Consider the following 16019-nt stretch of genomic DNA (forward strand, 5'->3'; position numbering starts at 1 on the left):
CAAGACCAGCCTGGCCAAGAGGGTGAAACCCTGTCTCCACTAAAAATACAAAAATTAGACGGGTGTGGTGGCACATGCCTGTAATCCCAGCTACTTGGGAGGATGAGGCAGGAGAATCGCTTGAACCCAGGAGGCGGAGGTTGCAGTGAGCAGAGATCGTGCCATTGTACTCCAGCCTGGGCAACAAGAGCGAAAACTCTGCCTCAAAAGCAAAAAAAAACTAAATTATAATATTCTATAGTAAACAGTATAGATAATGGCTAAAATGGAAAAATTAAGAAATAGCCATATAAGTTCATTCTTTGAGAATAAGGAATTAAGTACAGGAAGAGCTAAAAAAGTTAAATTGATTACTTCTGGGAGTAGACCTCAAGAGTGCAGAGGGGTGGGGCAGGACCCTACCAATTTTTATTACAAATCTAACTTTTAAAACTATATAGGCCAGGCACGGTGGCTCACACCTATAATCACAACACTTTGGGAGGCCAAGGTGGGAGGATCACTTGAGCCCAGGAGTTCAAGACCAGCCTGGGAAACATAGACCCCGTATCTATAAAAAAAATTAAAACTTAGCCAGGCACGGTGGTACATACCTATAGTCCCAGCTACTTGGGAGGCTGAGGCATGAGAATTGCTTGAGCCTGGGAGGCAGAGGTTGCAGTGAGCCAAGACAACGCCACTGCACTCCAGCCTGTGTGACAGTGAGACTCCATCTCAAAAAAAAAAAAAAAATTAGCTGGGCGTGGTACTGTGTGCCTTAGTTCCAGCTACGCAGGAGGCTGAGGCAGGAGTATCCTTTAGGCTAGGAGGTTGGGGCTACAATGAGCTATGATCACACCACTGCACCCCAGCCTGGGTGACAGAGCACAGAGTTTGTTTAAAATAAATAAAAATATATATCTTTATTTATTTATTTTTTTTTTATTTTATTTATTTATTTTTTTTTTGAGAGCATCTCCCTCTGTTGCGCAGGCTAGAATGCAGTGGCACGATCTCAGCTCACTGCAACCTCCGCCTCCCGGGTCAAGCCATTCTCCTGCCTCAGCCTCCTGAGTAGCTGGGATTACAGGCGTGCACCACCATACCTGGCTAATTTTTTTCTATTTTTAGTAGAGACGGGGTTTCACCATATTGGTCAGGCTGGTCTCAAACTCCTGATCTTGTGATCTGCCCACCTCGGCCTCCCAAAGTGCTGGGATTACAGGTGTGAGCCACCACAACTGGCCGAAAAAAAAATACTTAAAAAAAAAAATTATAAAGGGAATAGATGTTCCTTGTAAAATAATATTTAAACAGTACAATATAAAGTCTCAAGGTGGCCGGGCACGGTGGCTCACGCTTGTAATCCCAGCACTTTGGGAGGCCGAGGCGGGCGGATCACGAGGTCAGGAGATCGAGACCGCAGTGAAACCTCGTCTCTACTAAAAAATACAAAAAAATTAGCCGGGCGTGGTGGCGGGCGCCTGTAGTCCCAGCTACTCGAGAGGCTGAGGCAGGAGAATGGCGTGAACCCGGGAGGCGGAGCTTGCAGTGAGCCGAGATTGCGCCACTGCACACTCCAGCCTGGGCGACAGAGCGAGACTCCGTCTCAAGAAAAAAATAAAAAATAAAAAAAAATAAAGTCTCAAGGTAAGGTTACTTGTAGAATGCATTTGATGCGTGTACACTGAGAGGAAAACACCAGCAGGGTGTTTAGGACAGCAGAGATTCGGGAGACAGCATAACTGATGCAGGGAGGTGCTGGCAGGAGGGAGGCAGCCAGAGCTTCCTGCCTGATGGCCTTGACTCTGTAAAGATGTCAGGCTTCTGTTGAGAGTGATGGGGGAGTAGAGGAAGGTATAGTAGTTGCTACAAGCAACTGACTTGCAGGGCTGACCAGGGTCACTGAAGGCAGCTGACCAATGGGAAACTACTGTTTGGTGGTGACTCAACTCCTGGTGAGACAGGTCTGAGACAAGTTTGGATTTTGATCCTGGTTCTGCCTCTTCATTAGCTAAATATCCTTGGCCAAATAACCTAAACTTGCTGAACCTTAGAAGTCCACATGAAAAAACTGAAAAGGTTGAGCACCATTCCATGCTTGGGGTTCAGCTGTGTGAGTGCAGAGTAAAAGTTATTGGCAAGAAGGTGGTTTAAATAAGGTCTTCGCTCATTAGAAATGGAAACATGGCTCCTGGGCCTGTAATCCCAGCACGTTAGGAGGCCCAGACAGGTGGAAACAGAGGAGAACTCAACAAGGAAGGCTCTCCTTCAGGCCAGGGGCTCCTCCCCTCTCTCACACTCAAAACCATCAATATTTGAAGCAAAAAAGGAAAAAAAGTTGCCAAGCTTTATTTAGGCTGTAATGGTTACAGATAACACACATCTAACCCTATATTCCGTGCTTCCCACGCAGTCCCCTGAGCAGGCTCAGCTACCCTTTCCCACCAGTCTCACTTCTTGTCTTCCTCCTTCTTGTCCTTCTTGCCGTCCTTTGTGGCCTGGGAGGCCAGGGAGCCCATAGCATTTCGAATGGCTTCATTGTTGGGATCCACACCTGGGAGGTTCTCTAGGACACTCTGAAGGAACTCGGGGTCCTGCATCACGTCGTAATCATCCTCCTCCTGCAAACAGGCAGTGTGAGCTCAAGGGAGGGTATGGAGCGGCAGGAAGTAAGCAGGTGTTAAGGACAGGAGCATGCCGCTGCCAGAGCCCCCCTGCCTTCTGACTGTGTGGGGATCCGGGCACCTCTGGCCGAGGTAAGGAAAGGACAAGTCAGCAAAATCCTTATTACTAACCAAATAGAGGAGGGGCCTGCTGAGAACTCTGTTAATTGAGCTCTGAGGAGAAAAACAGATGCCATCACATTGAGGTTTCCTGCCCTCAAGACACCCAGTTCTCCTTTTTCTTTTTCCCAGACCCTCTTTTCTCCCTCCTGGGAAGACATCCTAGAGAACTGCCCAGGCTGCTCCCACCAGCAAGGAAGGAAAATTACAGAACAAGAGGACATTTCTCCAGCTCTGACCATTAGCATTGCTACCTTAGCAAGGTTTACATGTAAGAAATGCATATCCATGTGTTTCCATCTGCTCCTCAAAGGACTTAGCTATAGTAGAAATGCTCCCAGCCCCAGGGGGATGAGGATCTAAATTCAAGGACTTTAAACCTGATGGGGGCAGGGTTGGGTCTCACCTTGGCTGGCTCAGATGTGTCCATGGCTGAGCTGGCATCAATGTCTGCTGATTCCGCCTGGCCAAACTCTGAGGAAAAGAAGTCAGTCTGTTCAGTTACACTTCCTCACCCCAACCTCTGCCTAGGCACCACCCAGGCTCTGGCTCACCTGCTCCCTGCAGGGACATCTGCATGGCATAAGCAATCTGCTCTTCCTCAGTCATACTGCTTAGGTCAGGAAGCCCAGTGCGGCCAAACTCTTGCTGGCTGATGGTCATCTTCAGCAGGGCATCGTCTGAGTCTGGGAAAAGGAAAAGAGGAGCAGGGTAGAATTAGTGCCATATCCACACAGGCCAGCCTCCAAAGCCATTCCTAGCCCAGCCCTCCCACATATTCCTACCCTGTCAGACCTCCACACTCTCCCTGCAGTGCCTACACCCAGCTTTCAATGTTTAGCATCCTGCAGTCCCAGGACTTCAGATTCCACCTCTTTCACCTTCAGTCCCAGTCGTAGCAATCCCGGCCTCAGCAGCAGAAGCTGCAGCTGCCCGCCGGGCCTCCTCCTCCTGCCGCTGCCGCTGCTCTTCCATAGATACACGAAGGGCCTGGTGAAGGGCAGGGCATAATCAGGCCTCCCCTGCCCTCACTCCTACAGGGAGCTGGGGAAGTCAGTTGGGGTGTGGGAAAGGAAGATAAAGGTGCAGCTTCTGGTTTATCACACAGAGAAGAAGCTGGAGGGATAAGCAGTGGTACGGGATTAAAAAGTAAGGACTTGGGAGAAGCCTCGGTTTTCATCAGAAGTGAACAAGAAAGCATCTGACACTGGTGTCCCTAGAGATCAGACAGAATTATAGGGAAGAGGTGGCAAAAGGAGGTCTTGGAAAATGAGTGACTGGGAGTGTCTAGGACTGTCCAGCCTGATAGAAGCTCTGTGATGTGTGTGCCAGAAGAGAACAAAGAAGGACCTTTGGACTCTACCTGGGGTCAACATTTGCTCACCAAGGCCAGCTCAGGATCAGCACTAGGATCTACTCCAAATTCAAAGTCACTGGCACCAAGACCCAGCATGGCACCACCTTCACCAGCCAAAATCGGAGAACTGATGAGAGCATCAGCCAAACTGGGCCCAGGAGGCACTGTCACCAGATGAGAACCGGTTCCATCTTTGCCATTCAACGTGTTTACAAAGGCTGTCAGCTTTTCTGTGTTCACCTCCTGGGGAGGAAAGAATACATGACACCCTCCTTCGGGCCTTGCTCCCTGTTCTTTGCCATTTCTGCATTACTCTGCCACAGTGCCCGCACTCCTCAGGGTTAAGGACCATTCTGTTTATAACCAAATTAAGTCAATGCCCTCCAATCAGTCCCTACTCACCTCTTCCCCAAAATTGATAATATCAACATTTACTTTCTCCTTCTTGAGGCGTTTAGCCAGTTTCACCAGCTGGGAAGAAGGGAAGAAAAATCAAGAAATCTGTTCCATACTCGAGGGGGGAAGGACCCACCGCATAAAAGCATACAGAAATCTATTGACCTCCCCAAGGTCCTGCAACAGAATCACTGAATTCTCCACATTCACCTTTCCCCAAAGTGATGAGCCTGATGCCTCTGCCAGGTTCTCCTGAGGGCTGAAAGACCTCAGTCCCAAACACGGGCTCCCCACATTCCCCAGCTGCCACTTGGACTCACATCCTTCTCATTGTCCTCCACCGGGCTTCCCACAAAGGCAATGATGCGCATCTTGTGATTCTTGCCTTGTCGGTGCTTCAGAGCCAGCTTGTAAAGGGAGAGGAAGTTCTCAGAGTCAACCAGAGGAAATCACTCAGCTCTTTCCTCGGTCACTCGGTTCCCATTTTCTTACAGTTTCTTTGTACCTGAAGTACACCATCTATCATCACGCTCACACAAGATTTAACACCCCCAACTCCTCCCTTTTTGCTATGACTCTCTGTGCATAAAGAAGGGAGGTTAATTCTCTTTTTTTTTTTTTTTTTTGAGATGGAGTCTCACTCTGTCACCCAGTCTGGAGTGCAGTGGCGCAATCTCAGCTCACTGCAACCTCCACCTCTCGGGTTCCAGTGACTATCCTGCCTCAGCCTCCCTAGTACTGGCTAATTTTTATATTTTCAGTAGAGATGGGGTTTCACCACGTTGGCCAGACTGGTTTCGAACTCGTGACCTCAGGTGATCTGCCCGTCTTAGCCTCCCAAAGTGCTGGGATTACAGGTGTAAGCCACCGTGCCCGGCCTTTTTTTTTTTTTTAGAGAAACAGGGTCTCACTATGTGCCCAGGCTGGTCTTGAACTGCTGGCCTTCAGCAATCCTCCTCCCTTGGCCTCCCAAAGTGATGGGATTACAGGCATGAGCTACCATACCCAGCCTTAATTCTCAATCCTAGGGATTTTTCCCTTCACAACCCTCAACTACCCTGGAATTCATCCCCCATATCCTTTCTACTCCAAGTTAGCTTTCTCTTGCTCTGGTCCTAGCTCAGGATTCCAGGAGAGAAATGAGTATGATGGAGGCAGGACCTCAGAGCAGGGAGGAAAGGTCCAGGGAACCCAGTAGGACTCACATGGGCCACGCGGATGCCTGTGCAGAAGGTGATCTTGCCCTTGGGTTGGACAGTATGTAGCTTGGACAGGATACGGCCAGTGTCTGGGGTGAGTGTGGTCAGCACTTCACAGTCACTGGGATGTAGGAAAAGCATTTCAGTGAGTTCAGGTCAGCACAAGTACCTGTGTCTGACTTTTATTTATTTATTTTTTTAGACGGAGTCTCGCTCTGTTGCCCAGGCTGCAGTGCAGTAGCGCAATCTCGGGGCATTGCAAGCTCCGCCTCCTGGGTTCACGCCATTCTCCTGCCTCAGCCTCCCAAGTAGCTGGGACTACAGGCACCCACTAACACGCACGGCTAATTTTTTGTATTTTTTTTAGTAGAGACGGGGTTTCACTGTGTTAGCCAGGATGGTCTTGATCTCCTGACCTCGTGATCCACCCACCTTGGCCTTCTAAAGTGTTGGGATTACAGGCGTGAGCCACCACGCCTGGCCTATGTCTGACTTTTTCTTTAGAGACCTGGATAATAACCATTATTTCTATTCTAACTGTAATCTCTATTCTTTTTTTATTTTTTGAGACAGAGTCTCGCTCTGTCACCCAGGCTGGCGTGCAGTGGCGAATCTCAGCTCACTGCAACCTCTGCCTCCCGGGTTCAAGCAATTCTCGTGCATCAGCCTCCTGAGTAGCTGGGATTAGAGATGTGCACCACCACGCCCAGCTAATTTTTGTATTTTTAGTAGAGACGGGGTTTTGCCATGTTGGTCAGGCTGGTCTCGAAATCCTGACCTCAAGTGATCCGTCTGCCTTGGCCTCCCAGAATGCAGGGATTACAGGCGTGAGCCACTGTGCTTGGCCTCTATTCTTCTTAATCAAACATCTAGTATTTAATGGAAACCAAGCACAGAAATAATTAAGTGGTTGGCTTTGTAAGAAACCTGCCCTCAGCCAGGCGCGGTGGCTCACGCCTGTAATCCCAGCACTTTGGGAGGCCGAGGCGGGTGGATCACGAGGTCAGGATATCGAGACCATACTGGCTAACACGGTAAAACCCCGTCTCTATTAAAAAAATACAAAAAAATTAGCCGGGCATGGTGGCAGGCGCCTATAGTCCCAGCTACTCGGGAGGCTGAGGCAGGAGAATGGCATGAACCCTGGAGGTGGAGCTTGCAGTGAGCCGAGATCGTGCCACTGCACTCCAGCCTGGGCGACAGAGCGAGACTCCGTCTCAAAAAAAAAAAAAGAAACCTGCCCTCTATTCCAAATGTTTTCCCCTAACTCCTTTTAAAGGCTCACAGGGCCCTAAGAATCCACCAAAATAACGATGCTAATTTGTATCTCTCCTGTCTTCTCCACCTCCAGACCCATTTTCCCAGATAACACTATGTACACTGGAGTGGGAGGCTACTCATTTAAGAATAATCAGTTCCTAAAACAAAACACTTTTAGGGTAAAAGGATGAGTGATATATGCCCAGGGGCTCTGATCCAAAAATTACTTTTTTCTTTCTTTTTTTGAGATGGAGTCGCATTCTGTCACCCAAGCTGGAGTGCAGTGGTGTGATCTTGGCTCACTGCAACCTCCGTCTCCCGTGTTCAAGCGATTCTCCTGCCTCAGCCTCCTGAGTAGCTGGTATTACAGGTACCTACCACCATGCCTGGCTAATTTTTGTATTTTTAGTAGAGACAGGGTTTTGCCCTGTTGCCCAGGCTGGTCTCAAACTCTTGGGATTATAGGCGTGAGCCACTGTGCCCAGCCCAAAATCACTTTTCACTGACTTTAAAATATATTATGAAATTTCACCCCCTACCCTAGCCCTGCCCAACAAACAATAAAAAGATACAGAAATTTCACCCCAGGAGATTTAGCTTCCATACTGTATTAAATTCAGGTTAATACAAAAAAAGTTGTTATTAACATTTACACTAAATAGTGCAGAAGGCAGTCTAGGAAAGTGATGGGCAAAAGCAGCCTCATGGAATCTAAAGAAGAGTAGCATGTAACAACCACCCACCTACTGAGTCCCCTCCTCCTCTGTCCCCCATACTTAGCCAGTGTGATAAGGCCCACGTTGTTCTCAGGGTTGCTGCGGGTCTTTGAATGACAAACTATGTTGACAGCATCCTGCTGGGCCTGCAGCCGGGTGGGTAAGAAGTCTCCATTCCGCATATATTCACTGTTGTCCACACTGTCAGATTAGAGTTGAAGGACAAGAGAGAAGAAATGTAGAAGTTTTCCAAAACCTTCTCTCCAGGTTCCAGAGGCCCCCTATAGCAGCAGCTCTCAGTCTTCATAGAGTTACCTGTAGCTTTTTTTCTTTTTTAAATATACAGATGATCAAGCCTTAGCCCACATTTATTGACTCAGAATAACCACTGAGGAATTTTTTTTTTTTTTTTTTTTTTTGAGACAGGGTCTTGCTCTGTCACTCAGGCTGGAGTAGAGTGGTGCACTAATGGCTCACTGCAGCTTCCACCTCCTGGGCTCAAGTGATCCTCTCACCTCAGCCTCCCAAGTAGCTGGGACTATAGATGTGAGCCACCACGCAGCTACCTTTTAAATTTTTTTTGTAGAGACAGGGGTCTAGCTATGTTGCCCAAGTTGGTCTTGAACTTCTGAGCTCAAGAGATCCTCCTGCCTCCACCTCCCCAAGTGCTGGGAGAACAGGTGTGAGCCACCTGGTGCCCAGCTGAAAAAATTTTTAAATCCTTACAAAATGATTCTGATGAGCACCAAAGGCGGTGATCTACTGATGAACCACAGCACCTTCTTATAAGCTGCACTTAAGTGCTACTAAGCTTTGTCATGGATAAATACTCTAAGTCTGCCATTAAATGGCAGTAATCCAAATATAGGAAATGAAGAAGGTAACTTAAAAATATCTATAGCTGGGCGCGGTGGCTCACGTCTGTAATCCCAGCACTTTGGGAGGCCAAGGCAGGTGGATCACCTGAGGTCAGGAGTTCAAGACCAGCCTGACCAACACGGAGAAACCCCGTCTCTACTAAAAGTAGAAAATTAGCTGGGCGTGGTGGCACATGCCTGTAATCCCAGCTACTCGGGAGGCTGAGGCAGGAGAATTGCCTGAACCCAGGAGGCGGAGGTTGTGGTGATCACGCCATTGTACTTCAGCCTGGGCAACAAGAGCAAAACTTCGTCTTGAAAAAAAAAATAAGGCCGGGCGCGGTGGCTCACGCTTGTAATCCCAGCACTTTGGGAGGCCGAGGCGGGCGGATCACGAGGTCAGGAGATCGAGACCACGGTGAAACCCCGTCTCTACTAAAAAATACAAAAAAAAATTAGCCGGGCGTGGTGGCGGGCGCCTGTAGTCCCAGCTACTCGGAGAGGCTGAGGCAGGAGAATGGCGTGAACCCGGGAGGCGGAGCTTGCAGTGAGCCGAGATTGCGCCACTGCACTCCAGCCTGGGTGACAGAGCAAGACTCCGTCTCAAAAAAAAAGAAAAAGAAAAAAAATAAAAATAAAAATAAAATCTATAAAATAGGCTGGGCACAGTGGCTTATGCCTGCAATCCCAGCACTTTGGGAGGTGGAGGCGGATGTATCACCTGAAGTCAGGAGTTAGAGACCAGTGTTGGCTAACATCGTGAAACCCCGTCTCTACTAAAAATACAATAATTAGCCAGGCATGGTGGCGCACACTTGTAGTCCCAGCTACTCAGGAGGCTGAGGCAGGAGAATCGCTTGAACCCGGGAGGCCAAGGTTGCAGTGAGTCGAGATCACGCCACTGCACTCCAGCCTGGGCGACAGAGTGAGATTCCATCAAAAAAAAAATCTATAAAATAGGGCCAGGCATGGTGGCTCACACCTGTAATCCCAACACTTTGGGGAGCCGAGGCGGGCAGATCACTTGAGCTCAGGAGTTTGAGACCAGCCTGGCAAACATGGTGAAATCCCGTCTCTACTAAAAAATATAAAAGTTAGCCGGGGGTGGTGGCAGGCACCTGTAATCCCAGCTACTCGGTTGGCTGAGGCAGGAGAATCACTTGAACCCCAGAGGTGGAGGCTGCATTGAGCCAAGATGGTGCCACTGCCTCAAAAAAAAAGAGGTCTATAAAATAACACACACTTGGCAGCACTGAGTGCAGAAAAGTACAATGCAATCATCTCATTAAATGCTTAACAGCTTCGACAGCTGAACTGAACGGTAAAAATGAGGTTTTGTGGATCTGAAGTCTCACCTCTTAGATCCTTGCAACTTTTCATGATCTAAAAGTATCCAGCTAATGTGAAATATAATCTCGAGTTTCCCAAAGACCAAAAGAAGGCAGGTAAGTGATGCAGTTATATAAGCTCCTGTAAGGATCAATTCTTGATGACCTCTGAGGTCCCTGAGAGCTCCAATAGTTAAGGTTCTACCTGTGCTAACGGACGGAAACAGTGCCTTAGATGAGATACCTCATTTCTTTCTTTTTTTTTTTTTTTGAGACAGAGTTTCGCTCTTGTTGCCCAGGCTGGAGTGCAATGGCTCGATCTCGGCTCACCACAACCTCCGCCTCCCAGGTTCAAGCAATTCTCCTCTCTCAGCCTCCTAAGTAGCTGGGATAACAGGCATGCGCCACCATACCCGGCTAATTTTGTATTTTTAGTAGAGACGGGGTTTCTCCATGTTGATCAGGTTGGTCTCAAACTCCCAACCTCAGGTGATCCACCCACCTCAACCTACCAAAGTGCTGGGATTACAGGCATGAGCCACCACACTTGGCCCTCATTTCTTCTTTTTAAAATTTTATCTATTTTTTAGGCTGGGCATGGTGGCTCACGTCTGTAATCCCAGCACTTTGGGAGGCCGAGAAGGGAGAATCGCTTGAGCCCAGGAGTTGGAGAACAGCCTGGGCAACACAGGGAGACCCAGTCTTTACCAAAAAAACCACATTATTTATTTATTTTTTATTTTATAGAGATGGAGTCTCACTTTGTTGCCCAGGCTAATCACAAACTCCTAGACTCATGCAGTCCTCCTGCCTTGGCCTCTCGAAGTGCTGGGATTACAGGTGTGAGCCACGGCACCTAGCCAAGACATCTCATTTCTATTGGCAAGCAAAATATGAGCTTGGGGCAATTTTTTTTCTTTAGTATGCTTTGTTTGGCAATAAACCAAAAATGGTAAAGAGAGGTAATTAAGAAGGTACTGGAAAACAAGTATTAATAGAAAAGGGAATACAGGTTGAGTACACTTAATCAGAAACTCTTGAGATCCGAAATGCCCCAAATCAGAAAGTTTTTGAGTGCTGACATGATGTCCAAAGGAAATTATCACTGGAGCACTTCAGACTTCCAGATTAGGGATACTCTGCTGGTTAAGTATAATGTAAATATTCCAAAATCTGACAAAAATCCAAAATCTGAAACACTTCTGGTCCTAGCCATTTCAGATAGGGAATACTCAACCTGCCTAGGGTAGTATTCAGGCACAGGTTCAAGCACAGTCACAGCTCACTGTAGCCTCAACCTCCTAGGCTCAATAGATCTTCCCACTTCAGCCTCCCGGGTAGCTGGGACCACAGGCGTGCACCACCATGTCGGCTAATTTTTGTATTTTTAGTAGAGACGGGGTTTCACCATGTTGGCCAGGTTGGTCTTGAGCTCCTGACCTCCGATGATCCGCCCACCTCTGCCTCTCAAAGTGCTGGGATTACAGGTGTGAGCCACCACACCTGGCCATTTCACATATTTTTTTGAGACAGGATCTTGCTCTGTCACCCAGGCTGGAGGCCAGTGGTGAAATCATAGCTCACTGTAACTTCAAACTCCTGGGCTTAACCCCTTCTCCTGCCTCAGCCTCCTAAGTAGCTAGGATTACCACCAAAACCTTTATTTTAAAAGAGAATACAGGCTGGGTGTGATGGTTCATGCCTGTAATCCCAGCACTTAGGGAGGCCAAGAAGGGAGGCTCTCTTGAGCCCAAGAGTTCGAGACCAGCCTAATCAATATGACAAACCCCATCTCTACAAAAAATACAAAAAATAGCTGGGCATGGTGGTATGTGCCTGTAGTCCCAGCTATTCAGGAGGCTGAGGCAGGAGGATCACTTGAGCCTGGGAGGTCGAGGCTGCAGTGAGCCAAGATCACACCACTGCACTCCAGCTTGGGTGACAGAATGAGACCCTGTCTCCCCTCCCCCCCCAAAAAAAAAACACAAAAGGGTAGTAGAATGGCACATGTGCAAGGCAGTCACATCAATAGCAGGTTCCCCATGATGCACTACATGGTGCCAAGAACTATGTGCATACTGCCACAAAAAGAATAAAATACCTTGGCTGGGCGTGGTGGCTCATGCCTGTAATCTCAGCACTTTGGGAGGCTGAGGCCGGCAGATCACCTGAGGTCAGGTGTTCGAGACCAGCCTGACCAATATGATGAAACCTCATCTCTACTAAAAATACAGAAAAAATTTACCCAGGCGTGGTGGCATGCACCTGTAATCCCAGTTACTTGGGAGGCTGAGACAGGAGAATCGCTTGAACCCGGGAGGTGGAGGTTGCAGTGAGCCGAGATGGTGCCATTGCACTCCAGCCTGTGCGACAAGAGCAAGACTCCGTCTCAAAAAAAAAAAAAACAACACAAACCTAGGAATACAACTAACCAGGGAGATGAAAGAGCTCTACAATGAGAATTACAAAATACTGCTCAAATAAATCAAAGAAGATACAAACAAGTGGAAAAACATCCCATGCTCATGAATAGGAAGAATCAATATCATTAAAGCCACTGCTGGGCATGGTGGCTCACACCTGTAATTCTAGCACTTTGGGAGGCTGAGGTGGGCAGATCACTTGAGGCCAGGAGTTCAAGACCAGCCTGGCCACACGGCCAAACCCCATCTTTAGTAAAAGTACAAAAAAAAAAAAAAAAAAAAAAGCCAGGTATGGTGGCGGGTGCCTGGAATCCCAACTACTTGAAGGCTGAGGCACAATAATCACTTGAACCTGAGAGGTCTGCAATGAGCCGAGATCACACCACTGCCCTCCAGCCTGGGAGACAGAGCAAGACTCTGTCTCATAAATAAATTAATTAATTAAAATTGGCCGTTCTTCCCAAAGCAATTTACAGATTCAATGCTACTCCTATCAAACTACCAAGGACATTCTTCAAAGAACTAGAAAAAACGATTTGAAAATTCATATGGAACCAACAAAGAGCCAAAAAAGCCAAGGCAATCCTAAGCTAAAAGAACAAAGCTGGGGGCAACTTTACCCAACTTCAAACTATTACTTAGGGCTACAATAACCAAAACCGCATGGCACTGGTACAAAAACAGGCACAGAGACCAATGGGACAGAATAGAGAGTCTAGAAATAAGGCCGCACACCTGTGACCATCTGCTCTTTGACAAAGCTGACAAAACAAGCAGTGAGGAAAAAGAGTCCCTATTCAATAACTGGGGATACTGGCTAGCCATATGCAGAAGACTGAAGCTGGACCCCTTTCTTACACCATATACAAAAATTAACTGAAGATGGATTAGAGACAATGTAAAACCCAAAACTATAAAAATCCTGGAAGACGGGCCAGGCACAGTGGCTCACACCCATAATGCCAGCACTTTGGAAGGCCGAGGTGGGCGGATCACCTGAGGTTGGGAGTTCGAGACCAGCCTGACCAACATGGAGAAACCCGGTCTCTACTAAAAACACAAAATTAGCTGGGTGTGGTGGCGCATGCCTGTAATCCCAGCTACTAAAGAAGCTGAGGCAGGAGAATCGCTTGAACACGGGAGGCGGAGGTTGCAGTGAGCCGAAGGTTGCAGTGAGCTGAGATTGTGCCACTGCGCTCCAGCCTGGGCAATAAGAGCGGAAAAAAAAAAAAGTGGGCAAAGGAGCCGGGCATGGTGGCTCAACGCTTGTAATCCCTGCACTTTGGGAGGCTGAGACGAGTGGATCACCTGAGCTCAGGAGTTTGAGACCAGCCTGGCCAACATGATGAAACCCCGTCTCTACCAAAAATACAAAAAAGCTGGGCGTGGTGGTGGGCACCTGTAATCCTAGTTACTCAGGAGACTGAGGCAGGATAATCACTTGAACCAGAGAGTCGGAGGGTGCAGTGAGCTGAGATGGCGCCACTGTACTCCAACCTGGGCAAAAAGAGCAAAACTCCTTCTCAAAGAGAAAAAAAAAAAAAGTAGGCAAAGGACATGAACAGACATCAGCCGCTTTATTTTTATTTATATATTTTATTATTATTATTTTTTTTTGAGAGGGAGTCTCACTCTGTCACCCAGGCTAGAGTGCAGTGGCACCACCTCGGCTCACTGCAACCTCCTCCTCCCGGGTTCAAACGATTCTCCCACCTCAGCCTCCGGAGTAGCTGGGACTACAGGCGTCCACCACCACGCCTGGCTAATTTTTGTATTTTTAATAGAGATGGGGTTTCACCATGTTGGCCAGGCTGGTCAAGAACTCCTGACCTCAGGTGATACACCCACTTTGGCCTTCCAAAGTGCTGGGATTACAGGCCTGAGCCACCGCCCCAGCCAGAAACTTTTCAAAAGACGACATACATATGGCCAACAAGCATATGAAAAAAACCTCAATATCACTGATCATTAGAGAAATGCAAATAAATCAAAACCACAATGAGGTACCACCTAATACCACTCAGAATGGCTATTACTAAAAAGTCAAAAAACAGATGCTGGCAAGGTTGCGAGAAAAGAGAACACTGTTATACCGTTGGTGCAAGTGTAAATTAGTTCATTGAGAATCACTTGAACCAGGGAGGCGGAGGCTGCAGTGAGCCGGATTGGGCCACTGCACTCCAGTCCGGGAGACAGAGCAAGACTGTCTCAAAAAAAAAAATTATTCATGGTTTATCTGAAATTCAAATTTCACTGGGCATCCTGTATGTTATCTGGCAACGCTATGCTCCCCCCAGAAAATAAAAAGAAGAAATCTCATAGGTGTCTGTTTCACCCAATTGGTGATTTGTGTTCGTCAACTATTCTGTGTTACATTCAATGATTACACTTAGAAGGAACTCTTGAAACCCTGCAAAAATTTATGTCCTCCTCTTCTAATGTGACTCGTAATAGGTACTCAGCCCAAGCCTGAGACTGACGAAGAGAGCTACCTCACCGGATAAAGCCTTTGTGTCAGACAGCCCTGGGTTTAAATCTTGACTCTACCACTTAACTAGCTGTATGATTCTGGACAAATCACTTAAAATCGCTGAGACTCGGTATCCTGAACCGTAAAATGGAGAGATAATTTACCTTAAGGTGTGGTTGTGAGGTTTAAGTGAGATAAACAAAATGACTGATACATAAAAAGCAATCTGTAAATGGTACCTTTGAAGATGATACAGGGAAAGGTAATGAAGTTAGAGACGAGGGAATGGGGAGAGGAAGGGATTAATAATCTATTTTCCTAATAGACGTTATTTTGCGAAGAAAGGAGGGCAGAAAACTACTACGATGAGTCCGAAAAGCAGAACTGTGGCTAAAGACAGACCCGGGCTGCTCTAGTGAAGACGGCGCTAGAACAGAGAAAGGCAGCAGGAATGACCATCCAATGACCGTCCCCCTGGGGGTAACAGGGGTAACCCGGGACTATCCGCCACTCCAGGGCCCCGGGATGACTCAGGGAGTCCAGCGGGCTCCTTACCTCCGGGCCCAGGGCCGCCTCTCGCCCATGAGCCCCCGGCCCCCACCCCAGACCCTCCCTGTCTTGGCGCAACACGCGCCCAGGACCCAGCTCTGCCCCTCCTGCCCCGAGGTAGCTCCTCACCACACCATAGTGCTTTCCAACACCATCTTGTCACCTTCCTCCCTCCCGACCCGGTCTCCGGCACGGCTTAACAACAACTTCTCCAATTGGCCCATCGCTCTTCACCAATCACAGACCTCGGCTAGCCAGCTGCTTCCGCCTCCGTCCCCCTCGTTGCGTTCTGGGAGTTGTAGGCGCCGCCAAACAAATGGACGTCTTGCGGGTAGTTGGAGGGAATCGCGGTAACACAAAAAACAATCTAGCCTCCACTTTCCCTACCATTGCAGTTCTCAGTTGGGGTTTCCCGCTGGCCGGATCCCAGGGGAGCTATGGAGGAACATTTGAAAGTGCTGTGTCGATTCCAGCTTCGTCATTTTAAAAAAGTGTCGGGATCGGCCGAGCGCGGCGGCTCACGCCTGTTATCCCAGCACTTTGGGAGGCCAAGGCGGGCGGATCACGAGGTCAGGAGTTCGAGACCAGCCTGGCCACCATGGTGAAACCCTATCTCTACTAAAAATACAAAAAATTAGCCGGGCATGATGGCGCACGCCTGTAATCGCAGCTACTCGGGAGGCTGAGGCAGGAGAATTA

At 48.2% G+C, this 16019-nt stretch overlaps 1 protein-coding gene across 3 annotated transcripts; it reads right to left on the reverse strand.

Moving 5' to 3' along the window:
* Window positions 1-2308: 2308 nt before the first annotated feature.
* On the reverse strand, window positions 2309-15549 carry PSMD4 (proteasome 26S subunit, non-ATPase 4). Of its 3 annotated transcripts, none has more exons than XM_012511228.2 (10): window positions 15450-15549; window positions 7754-7894; window positions 5724-5838; window positions 4839-4925; window positions 4525-4593; window positions 4150-4365; window positions 3638-3755; window positions 3320-3451; window positions 3172-3239; window positions 2309-2603 (listed from the first exon to the last, which is right to left on the reverse strand). In XM_012511228.2, exons 1-10 carry the CDS (start codon window positions 15542-15544, stop codon window positions 2433-2435), a joined length of 1212 nt encoding a protein of 403 aa, XP_012366682.1. In that variant the 5' UTR covers window positions 15545-15549; the 3' UTR covers window positions 2309-2432. The 3 variants fall into 3 exon arrangements, with proteins under 3 accessions (XP_012366682.1, XP_030680430.1, XP_003259273.1); XM_003259225.3 differs by having other exon boundaries at window positions 2316-2603; window positions 3647-3755; XM_030824570.1 differs by lacking the exon at window positions 4525-4593 and having other exon boundaries at window positions 15450-15523.
* Window positions 15550-16019: the final 470 nt, after the last annotated feature.

The sequence above is a fragment of the Nomascus leucogenys genome, chromosome 12, assembly GCF_006542625.1.
Source record: "Nomascus leucogenys isolate Asia chromosome 12, Asia_NLE_v1, whole genome shotgun sequence".
NCBI classification, from domain to species: Eukaryota; Metazoa; Chordata; class Mammalia; order Primates; family Hylobatidae; genus Nomascus; species Nomascus leucogenys.

Excerpts from the sequence above, each read along its gene's own strand:
- PSMD4 (XM_012511228.2), bottom strand. The coding sequence starts at position 15,544 with ATGGGCCAATTGGAGAAGTTGTTGTTAAGCCGTGCCGGAGACCGGGTC. Across the intron at positions 5,839-7,753 it reads GGCCTTATCACACTGGCTAA|TGACTGTGAAGTGCTGACCA; the intron begins GTATGGGGGACA and ends CCTACATCCCAG. Across the intron at positions 3,756-4,149 it reads CTGATCCTGAGCTGGCCTTG|GCCCTTCGTGTATCTATGGA; the intron begins GTGAGCAAATGT and ends GCCCTTCACCAG.